At 40.5% G+C, this 23,373-nt stretch overlaps 1 protein-coding gene across 3 annotated transcripts in view; it reads left to right on the top strand.

Moving 5' to 3' along the window:
- The window catches only part of LOC123967496 (potassium voltage-gated channel subfamily C member 1-like), a 127,399-nt gene that overhangs the window by 55,585 nt on the left and 48,441 nt on the right, over positions 1 to 23,373 (top strand). For 2 of the 3 annotated variants that reach the window (XM_046043606.1, XM_046043605.1), the window contains exons 2-3: positions 15,429 to 15,560; positions 15,987 to 16,848. In XM_046043606.1, coding sequence (XP_045899562.1) covers positions 15,429 to 15,560; positions 15,987 to 16,848 — 994 coding nt within the window. Of the gene's footprint in view, positions 1 to 15,428; positions 15,561 to 15,986; positions 16,849 to 19,999; positions 20,148 to 23,373 lie in introns of those variants that run through there. The other variant, XM_046043607.1, reaches the window with a different exon arrangement.

Raw genomic sequence — 23,373 nt, 5'->3', positions numbered from 1 at the left:
CAACATAGAGGATGAGAGACTGTGCAGACAGACAGAGCAGATTAAAATAACGCTTTCTACATGTTTATGGTTATTGAACAGATGTATTGATAAAGTATTGTCTTTTACTCGTGAAGGTTGTATTGCATGTACTGACAGTAACGACCAGAGTAGTCGTCAACCCGAGTAGTCGGCGGAGGGGCTTAGCCCCAGGGTGTGCATACCTTGACCTTGCATCTTTTGTTACTGTTACTGCAATGATTAGTCGACTTAATTGACGACGTCGACTATAAAAATTTGTCTATGTGAAATTTCACTGTTGATGCATCGTTACAGAGAGGATGTTTAAATGAGAGAAAGCAATCTTCATATTAGGAACATTTCGGTTTGTTTATTTCTAACTGCAATGCACTACAGGAAGTGCTGTGGGTAGTATCGCTTCCACTGTCTGCCATGACTGCTTGACTGTAAGACCACTCACGCAGAAGAAGCCTTCATGCGAGAAGCGGAAAGAAGCGGAGAAAGAGGGGAACAGCAGAACGGCTTTTGTTTTTACAAGTTTTGTTATTTAATCACTAAATACACTTTTGAGCGGTTTTGAGATGACCCTGGTCCCAGTTACTCAGAACACTGCAGCAGCAACAACAGAAGAAAGGCAGTGTTTCCTATTCATTTGTTTATTGTGGCGGTCCGCCACAATAGTTATTAGTGATGAGTAATGGTTTAAAGTACATCAGGGAACATCTGGCTCGTAATGTAGCCTACAGAACATTCTCTGCTCCTAAAACTTATAAGCACTTTTGAAAAATAAATTATAGAAGTAGTATGAAAGGGGGCTGTTGCTTTATTGTTCTAAATAGACATTACATTGTTAGTGTACAGTTGTGGTTTTAGTGCTTGCTTTTCATTTGCTTTTAATTTTATGTAATTCCAAAGCAAAAAATCTTTGTTAAACAGTTAAAAGTTTTAAAGTCAGTGAATCAGTGAATTATAGGAGGAGCCTACGCTGTCTTGTCTTCTTCCCTGGTTTCCCCCTGGCGTTGATAATGGTGTTCATTCTGAATAGTAAAACTCATTCACTTAATGGTAATGTTAGCTAGTTAGGCTGTGTGTTGGAGATCAGTAATAGATAGAGATATTCAAGATATTCAATTAGTTAAATGGTTTAATTAGGGTTAGGGGTTGACAAAAATAATCGTGACTAGTACGAAAATAGTCACTAGTTGCAGCCCTATACTGTATTAGAACTACGCTTTTTAACAAGCAGTGAAGAAGCCCAGATAGTAACAGGTAAAAAGCGACATACTGTAATGTTAGCTTTTAGATACATCAGTGTTGCACGGGGGGAATTTACATAGGCCAGACTGAGTTCTTTTGTAGACTATCACTTAAATGCTATCCAGCTTCTCATGTAAATGTGTGATAAAGTAATACCAAATCTAATTCCTCTCTCTATTAGATAAGTTGCAGGTCCAAAGAATACTATTTAATTACACTAATTACTGTTACTACTTTGTATATTTTTCCAGAATGGTGAATGTAGTGTAAAATCACCTTGAGAGAAGTCGCAAAGACTAGAAAGGCATTATACAAATAGGGAGCATTTACATTGATATGTAAAGCATAGGAGTTTTTTGGTCATAGAAATATTGATCAATATTCATTGTATGTATCAAAATGTCAGTGTTTTTCAAACTTTATGTTATTTGTAATATGGTTGTCTGTATTTTTGTATAATTTTGTAACTGTTGTATTAAAGTTTCTTTCCATCAAATTTACAGTTGCAGTTGTTGTCCAGTTGTAGTAGAAGATATTCAGTTACATTATAATCTGCAGTATGATGGTTTTTGATGGTGATATTGACTTTGAAATATAGATCTCCATTTACTCTGTAATGACAAAATAAATAGGTTCATTTACAATGGATTCATATTCCTTAGCTTCTGAGCTATCAAAGGAGACCAGAATCTAGGTGAATCTAGGCCTAAGGGTTGAGGAGTTATTTATTTTGGGTATGTTATTTTAGGCATTTTTCCTGGAAAAAGGTGGTAGTTTCGAAAGGGTTGATTTAGACATGACTTGTCTCTTGAGACGTTAGATTATAGGACCCTATACACAGAATAGTAGTAGCGATAACTCAATTCAATTCAATTCAATTCAATTCAATTTTATTTAAATAGCGCCAAATCACAGTTGTGTAATCAACAGTTATCTCACAGCGCTTTTCATAAAAGAGCAGGTCTAGACCGTACTCTGTGATGCTATTTACAGAAGTCCAACAGTTCCCACCAAGAGCAGCACTAGGCGACAGAGGCAAGGAAAAACTTCCTTTTAAGAGGCAGAAACCTCGAGCAGAACCATGGCTCAGGGTGGGCGGCCATCTGCCTCGACCGGTTGGGGTGAAGGAGAGAGAGGGAAAGAGAGAGAGGGGGGGGAGAGAGAGAGCAAGAGGGGGGGGGGGAGAGCGAGAGAAAGAGAGAGAGAGAGAGAGAGAGAGAGGAACAGATAGAAAAAGAGAGGGATGGAAGGAGAGAGGGGAGGGAGGCAGCCTACACAATATACACACACAGAGGTACAGACAGTAAAGGTGATGTTGCTATAGACTAAATGAAAAATGGTACAGATATTTATAGTAGTGTTAATGATAACAATCGTAATGTTAATGATTATAATAACAATAATAACAACAACAATAGGACTAGTAACAATAGTTGTTGTAGCAGAGGGTGTCGAGCAGGAACACAGGGGCAGCAGGTGACCCGCAACCACAGATCCAGACTCCACAGCTCCAGAGCCAGAAAACCTGCAGGAAGTGATAGGAGGAGAGAGGAGAGGGACGAGAAAGCACAAGACTACCAGAAAGGGGAGAAGTTGTGTTAGTAACATGCAATAATGGGAGGAGGTTGCATACAGAGGGAGAGAAAGTAGAGGAGAGAGGAGCTCAGTGCATCATAGGAAATCCCCCGGCAGTCTAGGTCTATAGCAGCATAACTAAGGGATGGTTCAGGACTCACCTGAGCCAGCCCTAACTATAAGCTTTATCAAAGAGGAAAGTCTTAAGCCTACTCTTAAATGTGGAGATGGTGTCTGCCTCCTGAACCCAAACTGGAACCTGGTTCCACAGGAGAGGAGCTTGATAGCTGAACGCTCTGGCTCCTAGTCTACTTTTGGAGACTCTAGGAACCACAAGTAACCCTGCATTCTGGGAGCGCAGTGCTCTGGTGGGGTAGTAAGGTACAATGAGCTCTTTAAGATGGTGCCTGACCATTAAGAGCTTTGTAGGATAAGCTTGGACCTTATAGATTTTCAGGGTTTGAGAAATTTGGAACCGAGTCCTTATAGAGCTATCTTGATCACCATCCTTAATGTATAATATAAATGTAATATAAAGTATCCATAACTGATGTCACCTAAGCAAGGGGTTGTCAATTTACTAAATGATAGAAAATGGGTCTCTCAAAGAAAAAAGTTCAGATCTACACATTCACAGGACCGGAAAATAATATTATTTGTAAAGGGTCAGTGCAACATATCAGTGGTCACGTTGCTGTTGTGTTTTTACTGCTGCTGTGTGGTAGAGGTGCAACAACTAATCGAAGTTGTCAACAAAAAGGTAGCTTCATGTTACAGTCATGTTACTTCAATTCTTGGTCAATTAATTTATTGTTAAAAAATGCTGAGAGTAGAAAATAATTATGATATAAAATGGTCCTGTTCACTTGGACCTCATGGAGACGTTTACAGCTGGAGAACGTGTTGCTGCCAAGTGCAAGAAGACAACACCAGACAAGGTTTTACTTTCTAAACAAAAAACCCCCCAGCCCTGTCTGTGCGAGAGACTCAGACTCCCTTAAAAAAAGTTTTATGAGTTGTATAAACGTTGTGAAATGCTGTCTGCTACAAAATCATTATTATTGGTCCCCTCTTGTAAATTCGTCTAAACTGCTCCGTCACTAGACAGAAGATCAGCTATTGAGATGAGGGCTCACACAGTGCTGTACAGACTCTTACTCCTTACCTATTTGGTATTCGTTTCAATAATCGATTGAATAATTGACTATTAAAATAGTTGTTAGTTACAGCCCTATGGAAACAATAAAACTGTATTATTGGAATGATAAATTACGGGTTACAATACTGCTCGCGAAAGCAATTCTGTGCGTAAAAGTAATATGCATGTGCACTCGCGGATCATATTTATGCTCGCGCGGATTTCATAACCTTTCGCGTGAATCTGAGATCCTCTCGCAAGATTTGGCAGAGACATGCCACCATACTTTAGGTTAGTGGTTCAGGCGGTAGAGTGGGTTAGTGTTTAGTAGTGGTTCGATCTCTGAGATGTTCAACTAATGTCAAGGTTAAGAAATGTCATGGTGCGATTTTAGGGGTGTCTGAAAATATATTACAAGATTGTTCCAGGCATGAATATGGGAAATATATTGTAATATTTCAGGTAAGAAGGGTAAGTAAATGTTTTATATCTTTTGTGAGGGCCTTGAGGGAAGCTAATCATTGACCCCACATGCATTTCGCCATCTGTCAGCAGCATGGTGAGATACACAAAGGAGATAGCAAACAGGTTCAGGGATACAGACAACTATGACGTGCAGTGAGGATGAAAGCATACAGGCGACTAGATAAAGAACAACAGATAAGTAAGTGAATGGGTGGAAAAAGGGTGGACAAAGTGGAAAAAGTGGAAAAAGAAGAAAGAGAGTGGGAAACCCAAAGTGGGATGTCTTTCATCTCTCACTCCCTGTGTGTGTGTGTGTGTGTGTGCAGAGGGATCGCAGCCAAGATACTGCTGTATCCTCCTTCTGGCGAGTAAACAGTATGCTAATCTTCAGAGGGACGTAGTGAAGTCACCTTTACAAGGGACACTGTGTGTGTCTCTGTGTGTTTGTGTGTGTTGTGTGTGTCTTTTCTGCAGTGTAAGAGGACATCCTTATTGAGGCATTGCCGTTATAGGAGAGAAAATGCAATGTAACTTATAAAGTATCAGACTATATAATATCTTGGCTGCAGTATCTTACCAACAACTGTGGTCTAACTGGGTGCTTGTGTCTATGAATAGGATTATACATTTAGGACTGGAATAATAAAATACATTTACATTTATTTAGGTGAAACATACGCCAGGGGTTGGTTTGTTGAAATTTTGTAGGGGGAACTATCGAGTCATTTTTCCACACCCAAGCTCCCAAACCATATCAGACAACATAATACACCCGTTCTGATTAGTGTGCCAAGTTTCATGTCTTTTTAAGCCCCTAGTCCCTACCAATGTACACCCTGCTACTGCTGAATGACTGAAGCTAAGCAGGTTTTGCCTTGGCCGGTACCTGAATGGGAAACCTCTTGGAAAAACAAAGTTGCTGCTGGAAGAGGTGTTGGTGGGCCAGTAGGGTGCAGTCTTCCCTCTGGTTCTAATAATAAGACCGCAGTGATGTGGACACTGTGCTGTAGAAGATGCCGTCCTTCGAATGAGATGTTAAACCAAGCTCCTGACTCAATGTTGTCATAAAAGATCAAACTTATCGCGTAGAGTAGGGGGTTCCCCGGTGCCATGGCAAAATTCCCAACCTGGCTTTCACCATCTGGCCATCCTAATCATCCCCCACAGTAACTGGCTCAATGTTTCTCTGCCTCAAGCTGATGTGTGGTGAGCGTTCTGGTGCTAAATGGCTGCTGTGCTACACATTGGTGGTGGTTGAGGTGAGCCCCCCCACTTCACTGTGAAGCGCTTTGAGTTTCCACGATAAAGTGCTATACAAATGTAACACTTTATTATTATTATTAAAAACAGCTTCCTGTTTCATGGCGAATAATACCTCGCCAAAGCAACGTCATGCTTCACAACATTCAATTCACTTTATTTTATTTATATAGAGCCAATTCATAACAAGTTATCTCACTGCACTTTTTATATAGAGCAGGTCTAGACCTTACTCTTTGTAATATTATTTACAGAGACCTAACAGTTCCCACATTGACCAAGAACTTGGCGAGTTGACACAGGCAAGGAAAAACTCCCTTTAAGGAGGTAGAAACTTTGAGTTTAACCATGACTCAGGGTGGGCATCCATCTGCCTCTGCCAGTTGTGGGTGAAGGAGGAGGAGAAGGGGTCAACACAGAAGCAGGCAACACAATATCCACACAGAAATACAAAGTAGAAAAGTAGAAGTAGTAGTGGTACAGAAAATGAAAAGGAGCAGCCATTATCAAGGCCTTGAAGCTTTTCTGCCCGAGGTTGACATGGGTGTGATCAACCTGTTAGGAAGAGTCATCCTTTGCCCTTCCATCCCTCCCATTCTCTCTGTCAGTATTGAAATTATTATAAGTACTTAGGTTATGAGTATTTTCTGAGTTGCTCCTTTCGATATGCTAACACATGCAAACCTGTGTAAGACCACTTAAATGCTTTTAACAAGCTTTTTGGAAGTTAGATTAAGAAAAAACATTTTAGAATTTTAGTTGTATTAATTAAAATTTGGCCACTAGGAGGCAGAAAAGCTGACAGACACACACCCCTGCCATATTATCATTATGTGCAATTGTTATAGCTATCATGTTAGCAGGTGCCCATTTAAACATCTATCGGACACCAAGCAACATTATTTTCCCATTACTCTCTGTCCGCCTGTCGTATCAAAGTAAATTTTCTCAGCTTATCTTTCTGCCAACTCCTGAAAAACAATTCCAACTATTTGTCAGTTAACCATTGAACCCTATTTATCAGCTAGTTGCTAACTTTGTCTATCAAGTGTGTAAAATATGTGCCTCTTTACAGCTAGAGATGCTTAATATGCCACGGTGTTCACAAGCTAATAGCTAAATTTGTCTTTCTGTTTTTTGGTGCAAGGCAGCTTTTTTGATGAAAATAGATTCCTTATGAAGCTGGAAGTGGTTGTGAGATGCAAAACCAAACAAAAAGCTGCAGAGTTGGGTAATAATTGTCTGGGTTTGTCACTACTATCGTCACCTTTGATGTGACATACATAAAGAAAGAAAAGACAGGAAGAAATTATTGAGAAGGTACAAAAACAACGATAACAAGAGTTGACAGAAAGGGAAGAACACAAATGAAGGAGAGAGGTATGAAATGAGGGACAGAAATAGAGCAGAAAATAGCAGAGACAGAAGGAAGAAAAGATAGTCAGTAATGAAGATAAAGAGAGAAAGCTAAAGAAAGAGAATAGATTGTCCATGGGAAAAGGTAAGGAAAGAGATTTAGGTCACTGTGTATGACTGGCAGGAGTGAGGGAATGTGATGGAGAAGAAAAAGCAGGGAGGTATGAAGGAAAGTAGAGAGAGGGAATAAAAGAAAGATCAGGATGAACGTTGCTTGTGTCATGTAGGTTAACTATATGTAGAGCATGAATGTGAAGAGTGCTTTGTTCATTGTGACCTTTTTTATTTTTATACTTGTTTTCAGCCTTTTTTAAAAATCATTCACTTATAATTAGGAAGGAATAGGAAGATATAAGGAAAAGAGCCTAACAGGAGTATACAGCCCATCAAGAAGATTATTATTATATTATAATTATGGTTATAGTTATTATTATGGTGTTTAGAGAGAGTTGTTATATTCAGAACATGTTACTTGAATATAAATTATAAAATAGAAGGAAATGTATTCGGAATTCTAAATTATTAAGTTAATAAGTAACATAAAAATTATGTATAAATTCTATAAAATCAAGCTCAGTCTTTAATATTATGAACAACTATTGTTATCGTGGTAACATGTAATGTGTGGTTTAATACTACAGCAAACACCGTGAGCAGCGACTTTGTCAAAAATGTAAAAGAAGAGCACCTGGTGTATCTGTTTACACATTGAATTAAACCATAAATACAATCAAAACTAAGTTGAACTTGAGTGGGGAACTTTTATTAGTATTGTATTAGTATGACTTCATACAATGTAGCCTACTACTGATGGAGAAAGTTACCGGAGCAGATATACAGGGACAGAGACGGAAAGAAGCGGGCACGCCGACATGTTTGCAGCAGTGGTACGTTAGGTCTGTGATTGTGAAGAGAACTGAAGGAGGCAAATTAAATGAGGTGGAGAATGAAGTATAATTAAAATGGTGAAATAAGAAACAAGCTACTACAAATAGTAAAAACGTCCGCTATTATCGTAATGGTAATGATAATAATAACAATAATAACTAGAACTGCAAGCAGTTGTAAGTGGGGTCCTGGCGCCTCCACCCTCGCCCCGCAGGGGCCCGCGCGAGTTCAACCGGGCGCCCCGCCATGGCTTCTGGGGCCCATGGTGAATAAACCACTAGAGACTAATGGGACTTGCAGTTAAGGAGATGTAAAATGAATGCATGTCTATGGGAGTGTTATTTGATATACGATTAGAAGCGCCACCTAGAGGCCGATTAATGCCTAATTTCACACAGCCCGTGCCGAGCTTAGTGTAGATCGGACATTGCAAACCTTAGATATGACATAACATCCTGTTTTTAGTGTTTTTTGCAAACATTCATTAGCTTATAATTGGAACATTTTGTGGCGATCAAAATTTCCTCTACAAACTTTTATCAGCTTGGTCCAGAGATTGTCCGTGCCAGGTTTGGTGTCGATCAGACTTAGTTATTTAAAATAGATTTTACAGTTTTGAAAATGTGAAGGCGTGTCCTATACCATACAAATCGACAGTATCCCCTAAACACGTAGACATATGGTTTATAAATGTGCGATGCAGTGGTGTGTAGTTATGAGGCAAAATGTACTTTGGTTCAAAATCCCACGATATTTGAGCTTCGATTATAGTGCCACCTTTGGCTGAATTGCACCAATTTCAGGTGTCATTAGGGCCCCATGGGGAACAAATGACCCAAGTTTGGTATCAATCCAACTTGTGGTTATGGAGATGTAAAATGCATGTAAATCAATGGGATTTTTTTTTTACGTCTATAATCTGCAATAACAGGGCCACCTATGGGCATATTTGGGTCAACTTTGGTGGCTGTAGTAAGGGGACCATGCTGAACAATTCAACTTAGGTTTTATGTCAATGTGACTTGTGGTAATAGAGGAACAAATTTTCCAGATTAAATAGCGCCACCTAGGGGCTAGGTGCACCAAATGTTACACAGGCGCTCAGGGGGGCATGACACATTAATGCTCCAAGTTTGGTGTTGATCGGCCATTCCAAAACCTAAGATATGATATCACTTGTTAGCTTATAATTGGGATATTTTTTCTCAGATCAAGATTTCCTCTACAAACATGTATCACCTTGGTCCAGAGATGGTGTGTGCCATGTTTGGTGCTGAGTGGACTTGCTGCTTTGGAGGAGTTAATTAAAATAGGTTTTTCAGTTTTCGCGATTTTGTGGAAAAAAGTTTCGTCGGAAATGGGCGTGGCCCATACTAGGAAATTCAGCACGATACCCCGAATGCATGGATATAAGGTTTTTGATATGAGCCTTCGTATGCGGGAGTTCCAAGCCCAAATGCAATTATCTTGCTTATAGCGCCACCTAGAGGTAGAAGTGTGTGGATTTTTGCGCCCGAGTTACTCTTGGGGTTACTCACTGGTACTGGGAACCACAATGCCTTGCATTCGTGGGTTCCCAGCCCCACACGGGCTTGGACCCCTACTAACAATAGCACTAGTAATAACAATTGTAGCAGAGGGTATCAAGTAGTGATGGGAAAAGTCACTCTTTTGACAGACTCGAGTCATCAGATCTCATTCCTTAAAATTAACTAATCTTTTTTTGTGTCATTTCATTAATTTCGTTAATTTGAACTAGGCTGGTTATTGCGGCGCTGCAGCCCTCTAGTGGGCGATTAAAAAACAGTGCAGTTCTCAAACACGGAAGGCTGCCTGGCTTACTTTCATTGACAAAGTTTAATGCACAAATTCACCTCTTGATCTTTCTCTATCATCGTTCTATAAAGCCCCATCATGTAAAAACCACAGAAATATGTTGTCAATATTCAATTACCACTACTCCGGCTAAATCCTACCATTTTCACAATCTTTCCTGAGTATACAACCAGACCTGCCATATATATGTATATATAATTGTAATTACTATCATTATATCTCTAAAGTGCTCATTCATACGGTAGCCTAACATCCCTATCCATGAGTAAAATCTATATATAACATCAGATTTGCGGGGAATCTATAGAAGTAATAAGCTTGACACACTATAAGAATAAAACACACTCATTAAAATTCAACCAATTTAATAATAATCTGGATAAAGCCACCAAGTTCTTAAAAGAACTGCAGCACAGAGAGAGGAACAAAGAAATAAACACATTATATACGTAGCAGTTTGGCAGGTCTGGACGCAGAATGGGCCACATCAGGTCCGGATTCTGCTGACAGAGAGACACAAACATGAGCACGTTGCTCTCAAACAATGCCAGGTTGTTCACCAGCTGTGAAACAACAGCACGACTCTGTTGATAAATAAAAAAGTAAAAGTTACGTTGCTTTCTCTGGCAGACCTGGATCAGCTGTTAGCTGTAAACACACCACAGGGCTAATGCTAACGCTGCTATGTGGCTGTGTTTTAATGTTTTAATGACCGGGTCCGTCTGTTTTGGAGGAGACGACCTCTGAGGTAATTCGGCTCCCGGTAGAACTCTGTCAGGGCTCTGAAGTGGAGCGGACCCAGAACAACTCTTATCAGCTGTAAGTTGTAAACACTAGCAGGACTAAAGTCCAGTCCAGTGATTCCAAGATTCTCCACAGTAGCCGAGATGTCACGTGACAAATGAACGACTCAAACCTAGAGACCCACAGGTGAGAGTCCTGAACTAATCATTTCTGTTTCCTGTGCTGACGAAGACCACGTAGCTGCCGTGTGACGAGTGAATGTAAGAGTCCAAGATCGTTCACGCATGTGTGAAAATGAACGAATTACTCACTGAGACAACCCGTTCCTCCTGAGTCATATACAAGATTATGTCAAATGAACAAAACTTTCTTTGAAAGACACAACACTAATGTCAAGCAGGAACATGGAGGCAGGAGGTGACTCACAGATCCAGACTCCACAGCTCTCGAGGTCGAGTTAGTAACTTGCATTAATATGAAGAGATTGCATACAGAGGGAGAGAAAGAGGAGGAGAGCGGAGCTCAGTGCATCTTTGGAAGTACCCTGGCAGTCTAGGCCTATAGCAGCATAACTAAGGGATGGTTCAGGACTCACCTGAGCCAGCCCTAACTATAAGCTTTATCAAAGTGGAAAGTCTTAAGCCAACTCTTAAATGTGGAGATGGTGTCTGCCTCCTGAAAGAGACAAGTCCTTTGTCTGATGCAATTTCATCAGACAAAGGACTTGTCAAACTAGACACTAGACTAGACACTGCTGACTTTTTAGGTACAGGAACGATGGTGGCCATCTTGAAGCAGGTGTGAATCCTCTCCTGAGACAGTGAGATGTTGAAAATGTCAGTAACAACATCAACAAGCTGATAGGCACAGGTTTTTAGAACACGGCCAGGAATGTTAACAGGCCCAGCTGAGTTACTCATATTCACTCTCAGCAGGACTCTTCTCACATCTACTGTGGATAGTGACAGTGGCCGGTCCTCTGGAGGTGGAGTAGATTTTACAACTGACTCCTTGTTGAGGAGATCAAAGTGAGCATAAAAGGTGTGAAGTTCATCAGGTAATGTGGCCTCACACATGATGGGGGAGCTCCTGCTTTTGTAGCCTGTGATGTTCTTGATGGCCTGCCACATATCTCTGATGTTGTTGGTGTTGAGGTCTCTCTCCAGTCTCTGCTGACGTCTCCACTTTGCCTCCTTGATGTCTCGCTCTGGCGGTGCTGTAAGCGTCTTTATCACCAGACTGAAAAGCAGCTTTTGGCTCTGGATAGAGCCCTCACCACTCCATTCATCCACAACATGGAGAGAACTCTGTTGTGAAGTTTGCGGATGACACCACCATCATCAGCCGGATTTAAAACAATGATGAGACTTCATATCGGGAGGAAATTGATAATCTTGTAGAGTGGTGCACAGTGAAAAACTTACTGCTCAACATCAGCAAAACTAAGGAGCTGATCATTGATTTTAGGAAAAAGGAGATAAAGACACACACTCCTGTCTAGATCAGTGTTTCTCAATTTAATTATATAACCTGTTATATTATGAGAATAAATGTACCTGCCTACCTACATTTGGCTACAGCAGAAGGCAGGTTGTTCGCGGAAGGGCTGGAGAGCGGACCAAGAATGAGTGTCTGCAGGCAACAGTGAAGCATGGTGGAGGTTCCTTGCAAGTTTGGGGTTGCAATTATGCAAATGGAGTTGGGGATTTGGTCAGAATGAATAGTCTCGTCAATTTGGGATACCAATTTATCATGCAATACCATCAGGGAAGCATCTGATCGGCCCCAAATTCTGCAGCATGGTAACAAGCCCAAACATACAGCGAAAGTCTAATAACTATCTTCACCTTAAAGAAGAACAAGGAGTCCTTGAAAGGAGTCAGAGCCTTGTTCTCAACATCAACATCTCAACATCAACATCTCAACATCGAGTCTGTCTGGGATTACATGAAAAGAAAGAAGCAACTGAGGCTGCCTCTCCAAGACGTTTGGGCCAACCTACCTGCCGAGTTCCTTTATTTAGAAGAACTGACACTGTTTGATATGATTTAGATTTTTCTTCTGTTCACTCACTTTGCATTTTGTTAATTGGTAAATATAATCATTAACATGTCTAATTTTGAAAGCATTATTACATTTTTCCACATCTGCCTAAAACTCTTGCACAGTACTTTATATGTAGCATCTCCCCTGCATCAGTAATAAATATCAAAATAAATAAAATAACTCAGAGGCTGTGTGATATTACAGCAAGATCACACATGTATTCAATGTATACTCATTTTGATACTGACTGAGATCTTTTAAAAAGGTGCAGCACCCAGTTAAAGAAGGAGTTCGCCAAGGCAATTGTAAGTGTGTGTGTGTGTGTGTGTGTGTGTGTATTCAGGACAGCTCTAGATAGCAGTGTTAAATTAGACCATGATAATAAGCTGTGGGACTTGATGTTCTCCCTTAGGGTTAGAGGAAGACTTTGGCTGTCTGTCTTCATCACTGAGCGGTTTATCAGGAAGTAGTTTTGACATGGTTTGACTGGTTCTAAATTAAGTGGGTTGCTTGGTTTGGGCTGCAGCCGTGAACTGTACTGGTACTGAGGTGTACTTAATAATATTAATCATGGAACAGAGCCATCACTAATGTTTTTAGGCACACATGCTTTTCCTGCTATGAAAAAATGTCTAATTTATTAGATCTTTTCTCATAGTATCTGCACCTAAGAAATATAGTAAAAGTCAGACCAAATTTTGCACTCTAACAGACCTCTACTTGCACATAAGGCAGCATGAGTCTTAACCAAAACAAGTAAACAAGAACACAGATAACATCTTTACACTAGCTCATTAACTCTTTATGAATTGATTAGCACCTGTTTATTTGACTGTCTCTCCCTCTGCTAGCTGCTGCCATAGGTTGTCATGCATTTTAAAATGTTTGTTAATGCACTGCACTCTGAGTTGTATCTTATGTACAACTATTGCTAAATAAATAAAGCTGATTATGATTTTTATTATAATGAGAGTTTTTGCTCTTACACAGTTATGACAAGACTCCAGGAAGTTATTGCGTCCAGCCAATAAACAAAAAGCAAATAAATATATTTCCCAAAAATATTTGACTATTTCTTCAATTGAAGGTGCTTAGTATTGCCCAGAAGATTTCAATAGGTCTGGAGAGCTCCTAGCCTTAAGGATCTCAACAGGGTGCTACTGTTATTACATCTTAAGTCTAAATGTGACTGATTGAAGCCCTTAGGGTTCCCCCTATTGATTTGAAGAGGAACATGTTTTGGGTTAAGTTATTGGTCTATAAAACAAAGCCATTGAACTTTTCTCCCTTGATGCTAGTGAAGCAAAAACACCGCTGCAATGATAAACTTCCCAGTACCCTTCACCCCATGGGTGAGTACCCTTCACCCCATGGGTGAGGGGGACTGGGAGGGTAGGGATGTAACAGATTGAGAGAAAATCGTTTTTTGTTCACGTTTGCACCTCTACTTCCTGCAAGCTTGAGCAGAAAACCAAATAATGTGCCCTGTAATCCTGATCTCACTGCAAATATGTATGTTTCTATACAGTAAACGTACCTCAAATTAACATATGTATAAAAACTGTAGAATTTTAAAGATAAAACTAAGTGAAACCAACCTTAAAGAAACATAATTTGACTTTAGGTTGACGGGTCAGTTCACCCATTACCAAAAACACATTTTAAGTTACTTCTAGTAGTATCTGTCTTTGAAGATAGTTCTGAGATGTCATAATTTTCATCCTCCATCCTAATACCATGAAGGAGAATGGAATTTAATTTGTGGCGCTCACAGCAGTTTTTTAAAGGAATGATTTCTTCAGTAGAAAGAGAGAAATGTTCACAGTGAGGTCTTATTAGGACACTGTTTGTGGACAGTTGCTCTTCAATCTTATAAATGTGACTTTATCAAAATTCCATTCACCTCTATGTACGTGAAGTATATCTGGAACACTAGATTCCATCAGGGGTGTGAAAGTAAGTAATTGTAACTGTACAATACCTGCTCAGAACATTGCCATCTATCGTAGACAATTGCTATTGCATGCACACTGGGAGCACCCCAACACATCCAGGCAGCTCACACGCACAGGCAGAGAGAGGCATAGAAAGGGGGTGGGAGGAGACTGTAAGAGAGAGAGATGGGAGTATGGGACAGGGCGATGCTGCAGAGAAAAGGAAATCTCCCTATACACACGAACACTAGAGAAAATGACTGATGATACATACATACATAAAATATATAAATTATTTGCAAGATACATGGAGTGTGTGTGGTCTTATAGGTGGTATCAGCATAGACAATTTATTGTATGCTGATTGAAAAAAGACCGTTTCAACCTACATACACACACATCAATTAGCTTTGCTTCCATTGATATCATTTCATAATGGTGCTCACAGTAACTCTCTTCAAACACACACACACACCATGTGTACCATGTATACCTGTCTTACTTTTACTCTCTCCGCCATCCTAACCTCTCTCCCTCTATCTCTCTAAAAGTGCTGATATCAATGGGATTTCAGCAGTCAGAACATTTGCAGTGAATAAACACCATTCCTCCACTCTCCTCAGTTTGTTATTAGTGCCCTCTATCTGCAGTCTTATGGCATAACCACTGTTTTCCATATACTGCAATGGCCAAAACCCCCCCTCCTCCACCAGAAATCACATGAAAACCTAAATACTAATGACAAAGGCTTAAACTAGCCAGAATAGCTGAAACTGGCCAATTGTTTGTGTTTCCTGTAGTGTTGCTTGAGTAAAAGGAGATGATGTATGCTGGATGTGCAAATTGTAACACTGTTTTTCTCTCCGCAGTATGTGGCGTTTGGCTCGCTCTTCTTCATTCTTCTCTCAATCTCTACCTTCTGCCTGGAGACCCATGAAGCTTTCAACACTATCTATAACAAGACGGAGAATGTCACCGTTGGGAATACAACACATGAGGAGGTACAATGAAGTTTTAGTGATTTGTTTATTATGTTAATAAAAGGACACTCCAGTGTATTGCTCTTCTACAAAAAATTGGGAGATTTGTGAGAAACAGGTAACAAAAATACAGAAGTGGTGGTGAACATTATTTGTTAAGGAAGACATTTGTTAGGATCATCCTCATATGAGTTCTGTATTTTTCATTGGCCAGAGGTTCGATACACTCACAGTTCAAGAGGAATTGCTAAATAAACTTTAACTTCTGACAGAAAGTGAGAAAAGAATATAAAGCAAAAATGCATATGACATTAGATAGTGGAACAATATGCCCTGGAGGAACAAGGTATTGTGCCTCTGGGCATGTGCCTTGTAATGAATGAATAAATGAATGAGTAACGGCTTGATAAAATCCATTAACCCTTTATTTATTCTTCTTCCCTGCAGATAGTGTATGAGGTAGTCACAGATGGCTGGCTGACATATGTGGAGGGTGTCTGCGTCATTTGGTTTACCATTGAGGTGATGCTGCGGGTCATCTTCTGCCCTGACAAGGCAGAGTTCTTCCGCAGCACCCTGAACATCATAGACTTTGTGGCCATCGTGCCCTTTTACCTGGAGGTGGCGCTGAGCGGTCTATCCTCCAAAACAGCCAAAGATGTGCTGAGCTTCCTGCGTGTGGTGCGCTTTGTCCGTATCTTGCGTATATTCAAGCTGACTCGCCACTTTGTCGGTTTACGGGTCCTGGGCCACACTCTGCGGGCGAGCACCAACGAGTTCCTGTTGCTTATCATCTTCCTGGCGCTGGGCGTCCTCATCTTTGCTACCATGATCTACTACGCCGAACGTATCGGTGCAGACCCAGACGATCCGACGGCTGCGGCCCACACTAACTTCAAGAACATCCCCATCGGCTTCTGGTGGGCTGTGGTGACCATGACCACGCTGGGCTATGGGGATATGTACCCTGAGACATGGTCGGGAATGTTGGTGGGTGCTCTCTGCGCCTTGGCTGGTGTGCTGACCATCGCCATGCCTGTGCCCGTCATCGTCAACAACTTTGGCATGTACTACTCCCTTGCCATGGCCAAGCAGAAACTACCCAAGAAGAGGAACAAGCACATCCCCCGAGCACCACAGCCAGGCAGCCCCAACTACTGCAAGCCAGATGCCCTGGCCATGGCAACTGCCTCACCGCACAGGCTGATGGGTAATGTTCTCGGGCCTGGCATGGTGGGATCTGGCAGCATGATGGGAACTGGAGACTGCCCACTGGCACAGGAGGAGATTATCGAGATCAACAGGGCAGGTGAGTGATTGAACATAAGTGAGGTCATGCATGTAAGAGTGTGAGCTGTGAGGGGAAAAAAGCAACATTTTTGATAATTACCATATTTTTTATTCAAGTTCAGCATCCGAATGCTGACAAGCATTTTAAAGAGCGCCATTTTGGAGTGAAACCAATTAATCAAACAAACAACAAAGCAAATATGTGCAAATTGATGAACTCTATTAAAACTATCCTCAGGTGTCTCTGTATCCCAGAATCACACGTTGCGATGGCGATGTCTGTTAATTATCTGTTAATCTGTTGATTACTTTTTAGATGAACTGATAATTTGTTTAATCTAAAATTGTCAATAAATAGTGAAAAATGCTCATCACAATACCTGAGGCTTAAAACTCAAAGGAATTCAATTAATAAATATAGAGGCAATGAACGGGATCCAAGGAAGTCATGAAAAATGACAGATGCACATGACTTAAGAGATTAAAGTGATGAAAAATTTTTGACTTTCAGAAACGCAAAGAGTGTCATTATATGTACGTGATTACTGGGTGAAATGTTCAACCCACCTGCAACATTTTGCGTTTCAGGTTTTAAAGTTTAAGCTGCACTTTTTAGCAGAGAAAAATAAGAAAAAAGTCTCACATTTGGTCAACTGTGGTATTGAACCCTCGACCTTCAGCTCCCCAGAGTAGGTGACTCTCTAAATAATCACACATCATTCTGCTGGTTTTGGGTGTGTTGTCAATTATTTTGGGGGTGTCTGATCCAACAGTGAAAAAAAGAAAATGTTTTGCATACTATACAAGTTACAGCAAGATATTGAATATCACTGCAGAATCACTGTTTGACCGATCTGAAAACCCTTTGAAATACTTGATATCAGCCATCTAGAAAATGTCTGTGTTGATTTTGGTAGCATTTTAATGAAGACTTGCAGATATAGATGGTAATCGATATATCATATTCTGAAAAATATAAAGTGAGGCCAACACTTGTCACATATAAAAAATAGGTTTTAGAAAAAAGTGATAAAAGACCATTAGAGCAAAGATGCAGATGAATCCAGAGATTAAAATGATGATAGAAGTTTGACGCTAAACGAAGATGTTTTCGAAAAAATAATTGCAAATATGTAAAGTTGATTGCTACAGCACCACCATGAGGTCAATGAATATCACCTACCAATTTTGGTGAGTTTTTGTCCAGCAGTTTTTGCTGCTCAAACACTTTTAGAAGAGAAAAAGAAGAAAGAAAGAAGCTTCTCTGCTTGGATCCCTTATGATGAAGCAGCAAATCCTCAACATTTGAGAAGCTGGAAACAGGAATGGCTTGGTGTTTTTGCTTGATAATTAACTTAAAAATAACTGGTTATCAAGACACTTTTAACTAGTTGATTGAGCCTTTCCTCAACAGAAAAATTACCATATACGTAGATTGTTTCAGACACATAAAATTACGACACCTGTTTTCGTTTATTGTGGCAGCAACCTATAATAGCGGTACAACGCAAACATGTGAAAAAGATGGTTATGTATTACAAATAGCCATAAAGTTGTATTCTGGTGGTGGTGTGTTGGGTGGAAGGCAAGCAACTTAGCTGCCTTTTCACCTCGGAGACCAGCATTCAGTTCCTCTGTGAAACAACATTTATTTGTTTTTTTAAATAAAGTCAAGTAGCAATAGCTATGTTAGCTTTGTAGTGTAAGTGTTAGCTACCTAGCTAACTATATTAGTCTTAAAGGCGTTGACAGCCTCCTAAGTCAAACCTAAGTCAGTGGTTGTATGCATGTCGACCGCTAAACCCAACAGCTGCGCACATCTTTCTCACGGCCGATCTGCTAGCAGTTAGGGTTAACGTCATTGGTGTTGCTGCGGTCCTCACGTGATTTACATAACGTAGGTCCCATGGTTTACATTATGTAGGTCCGGTCAGGAAACAGAGTTTGAATCATGTATTGAATTTTAATCAATATGTCATATCCCAAAACAACAAAATTTAGGATCGTTGAATTTCATTGTGAAAGTCACTAAAAAGGTCTTGGTATGGATTTTTGTGTTGAAACGTGAAGTAGATGTAATGGGGTATGTTTTCTGTATTTGTGTGTATGGGTTTGGATGTTGTTTGGCTGAGAAAAGATTTGTTTTTGTATCAGACATGTGTCATCTCTTCTTTACATTACTACTTATAGAGTTCCAAATTGGAGTAACCTTAAAAATTACATTATAAAAGTGTTCAAGTTCCTCACTTACTCATGAAACTCATGACCAGAGGTCAGGTTTCAGACACTGAACTGATGTGAGAAGTGTGTATCAGGTTTTAAAGCTGTAAATAACTCGTCCTCGTTCTGCCTAGAGTGGAGTGCACTAAATTTGGATTTTAATATACGATGGGATGAGAAAGCTGAAAAAAATATTTATTTATTTTTCCCCACAAATCCACCTCTTTTTTCTCACAACAGATGCTGGACTACCAAGGCTGACATTGGTCCTGGATTATAAGATACAATTATTTTCTGCCTGTAGAAACATCTCATCTCATGTCTGCTGTTTTAATGAAAATGTCCATCATCTACACCAATACACAAATGCGTGTATCAGTGTGCATCTTGCTGCTTGTGCTGGAATTGTAGTCTTTACCAGATTTAATATTTGGAACTATAAATAGTCTTGAAATTGGCTTGCCACTGCATTGTCTTACAGCAAACAAATATGTAATCGTGCGTGTGTTTTACATTTACATTTAAGTAAAGTAAGCAATAAGTACATTTGTCAGAAGAAAGTGAAAAAGCAATTGATCGCTGTTGGTAGAGTAAGGAATGTCAATAGAACAAGTTTCAAGCACTCATAATTGAGGGTCTGTATTTTCGGTATTTGAAAAACAAGGTAAGGGTTATGAGACGCCTTCTTAATAATGTACGACCTCAGCATCCGCATATATGCAGTATGGTATATACATCTCAGAAAATTAGAATATAGTGGAAGTTCCTTTTATTCCGTAATTTAAGTCAAAAACTGAAACTTTCATATATTCTAGATTCATCACACATAAAGTGAAACCTTTTTTTGTTTTAATCTTGATGATGAAGATCCAACATGGTGCTGCGTATAGTTGGCTCAGTGTTCGGTGCACTTTGTTTTGCTTTTGTTTTTAAACTCTTTTTTTTTTCAGTGATTTTCAAAGCTCTTACACCAGAGAAGAGCTCTTGAACATCAGGGGAACAACACCAGACCAGATACTGAGTGGAGCAAACCCAGACTCCCTATTTATTATCCTACAAGGGAAATCTCAGCCAAGCGAAATCTCAGCCAAGAACTCCCTAAATACAGACAGTTTATAAAATAGACCAGAGAGGAGAACATTCTGGATCAGTGTTACACAGCTACACGTTATCCCCCACGCTGCTCTGGGACATTCTGACCACTCAATGATCCACCTGATTCCTGTGTACAGGCAGAAATTAAAGCTTTGTAAACCTGTTGTGAGGACCAGTGAGGCTATAGTGGACCTTCACGCATGTTTGGACTGCACTGTCTGGGATGTTTTCAGGACTTCTACCAACAGTCTGGATGAGTTTACAGATGCTGTGACGTCATACATCAGCTTCTGTGAGGACAGCTGTATTTCAACACTCACCAGGGTGAGTTATAACATCGGCAAACCCTGGTTCACACCTAAACTCAGGCGGGTTTAGGGCGTTAAAGTACAGGTTTAGCAAGGAGGTGTGAGAAGCTGAACGGCTGTAGAGACGTTGAGGTAAGTGTATTGACTCATTCCGTTCCATTTCTGGTGCTTGTGTGTTGGTTGCAAGTTTTGCTTCTCTAACTAAATACCAGTGACTCTAAATCACATAGTTGTTGAGTTTTGGTTGCTGACGCTACCGTACTTTAGCTTAGCTGTTAGCTCCCCCTCTCCCTCTCCTGCTCTCTCTTGCTCGGTGTGTCAGATGTTCTGTTAATCCTCTGCCTCCTTTAGAGGTAATGGTACATGTAACAAGTGTAGTTTATGTATAGCCATGGAGGCGAGGCTTAGTAATTTAGAAGTCCGGCTCCGCACCCTGATCACTCTAGCTACTGTAGCTAGCCAGTCCCCGGTAGTCAGTGTGGAACGACCTGAATTAGCCTCTGGTAGCCATCCTCCGCCATCTCCTGAGCAGCCAGGAAAGTGTGGCTAGGTGACTGTCCGAAGCAGGAATAGTCGTAAGCATTCAAAGTCCACGGTTTAACACCAACCTGTTCACAGATTTCCCCCACTCAGCCACACAGAGAAACAAACTCCATTTTGAGAAACGTGAAGTTAGCGAAGCCAGCGGCCATAGTTAAGTGCATCCCTGGGGCCAGAGCGGGCAACATTGAGTCTTATTTGAAACTTCTGGCTAAGGATAAACGTAAATACAGTAAGATTGTTATTCACGTCGGCGGTAATGACTCCCGGTTACGCCAATCGGAGGTCACTAAGATTAATGTTGAGTCGGTGTGTACATATGCAAAAACAATGTCGGACACCGTAGTTTTCCAGTTTGCCAAATCAGACCAGTGATGACATGGATGTCATCATTCACTGCTGGTTGTCAAGTTGGTGTCCAGCAAACGATGTGGGCTTTGTTGATCATTGGCAGACTTTCTGGGGAAGACCTGGTCTGATTCGGAGAGACGGCATCCATCCCACTTGGGAAGGAGCAGCTCTCATATCTAGAAATCTGTCCAAGTTTATTAGTGGACCAAATCCATGACAATCCAGAGTTGAGACCAGGACGCAGAGTCGCAGTCTAACACACTTCTCTGCTCCTCCATTTCAGGAGTTACCTAGTGAAAATCCTATAGTGACGGTGTCTGTCCCCCGACCATCGAAATTATTTAAATCAAAGGTAAACAGAAGAGGAGCTGTACATAAAAACCTCATAAAAATTAAAACCACAAGAGCAATAGTGCAAAAAGAATAGAAACCTGATATTAAACCTTAGAAACCTGGCTGGGTGATGGAGAATATGTTAGCCTAAATGAATCCACCCCTCCCAGTCATATTAATACTCACATTCCTCGAGGCACAGGCCGAGGAGGTGGAGTTGCAGCTATCTTCGACTCCAGCCTACTAATCAGCTCTAAACCTAAACTAAACTATAACTCATTTGAAAGCCTTGTTCTTAGACTTTCACACCCAAGTTGGAAATCACTGCAACCACTTCTATTTGTTATAGTGTACCGTGCTCCTGGTTTATACTTTTTTACTACTTTTTATCTGAATTTGAGTATTTGTCAACTTTAGTCCTTAAAAACGGACAAAGTTGTTATTGTAGGGGATTTTAATATTCATGTGAACTTTCAGAATGATAGCCTTAGTACTACATTTATTTCTCTCTTAGATTCAATTGGCTTCTCTCAAAGTGTTTAAACCTATTACAGAGACTGGAACATTTCATTGGCATTAAAGGAACCGCTCTAAGCTGGCTTAAGTCCTATTTATCAGATCGATCTCAGTTTGTACATGTTAACAATGAATCCTCCATGCACGCCAAAGTTATTTATGGAGTTCCACAATGATCTGTGCTGCGACCAATTCACTTTATATATGCTTCCTTTTGGCAATATTATCAGGAAACACTCCATAAAATTTCATTGTTATACAGAAGATACTCAATTATATCTATCGATCAAGCCAGATGAAACTCATCAGTTAGCCAAACTCCAAATGTGCCTTCAGGATGTTAAAAACTGGACGACCTATAATTTTCAAATGTTAAATTTTCAAATGATATACTTGTTCTTGGACCCAAGCACCTCCGTGATGCATTATCTGAAGATATAGTTTCTCTGGATGGCTTCACCCTGGCCTTCAGCGCCACTGTGAGGAATCTTGGAGTTATCTTTGATCAGGACATGTCCTTTGACTCTCACATTTAGCAAATTTCAATATTGCAAAAATCCAGAACATCCTGTCTAAAAATGATGCAGAAAAACTAGTCCATGCATTTGTTACTTCTAGGCTGGATTACTGCAATTCCTTATTATCAGACTGCTCGAAAAAGTCCATTAAGACTCTTCAGCTGATCCAGAATGCTGCAGCACGTGTTCTGACAGGAACCAGGAAAAGAGATTACATTTCTACTGTCTTAGCTTCTCTGCATTGGCTTGCAGTAAAATCCAGAATAGAATTTAAAATCCTTCTACCCCACCAGAATGCAGGGTTACTAGTGGTTCCTAGAGTCTTCTAAAGTAGGATGGGAGCCAGAGCCTTCAGCTATCAAGATCCTCTCATGTAGATTCAGGGCCCAGTTTGGGTTCAGGAGGCAGACACCATCTCCACATTTAAGAGTAGGCTTAAGACTTTCCTCTTTGATAAAGCTTATAGTTAGGGCTGGCTCAGGTGAGTCCTGAACCATCCCTTAGTTATGCTGCTATAGGCCTAGACTGCCGGGGGACTTCCCATGATGCACTGAGCTCCTCTCTCCTCTACTTTCTCTCCCTCTGTATGCAACCTCATCCCATTAATGCATGTTACTAACTCGACTTCTCCCCTTTCCCGTAGTCTTGTGCTTTCTCGTCTCT

The sequence above is a fragment of the Micropterus dolomieu genome, linkage group LG02, assembly GCF_021292245.1.
Source record: "Micropterus dolomieu isolate WLL.071019.BEF.003 ecotype Adirondacks linkage group LG02, ASM2129224v1, whole genome shotgun sequence".
Classification (NCBI taxonomy): domain Eukaryota; kingdom Metazoa; phylum Chordata; class Actinopteri; order Centrarchiformes; family Centrarchidae; genus Micropterus; species Micropterus dolomieu.
Note: the sequence above shows the minus strand (reverse complement) of the source record. Positions and strands in the feature narration are given on the sequence as shown.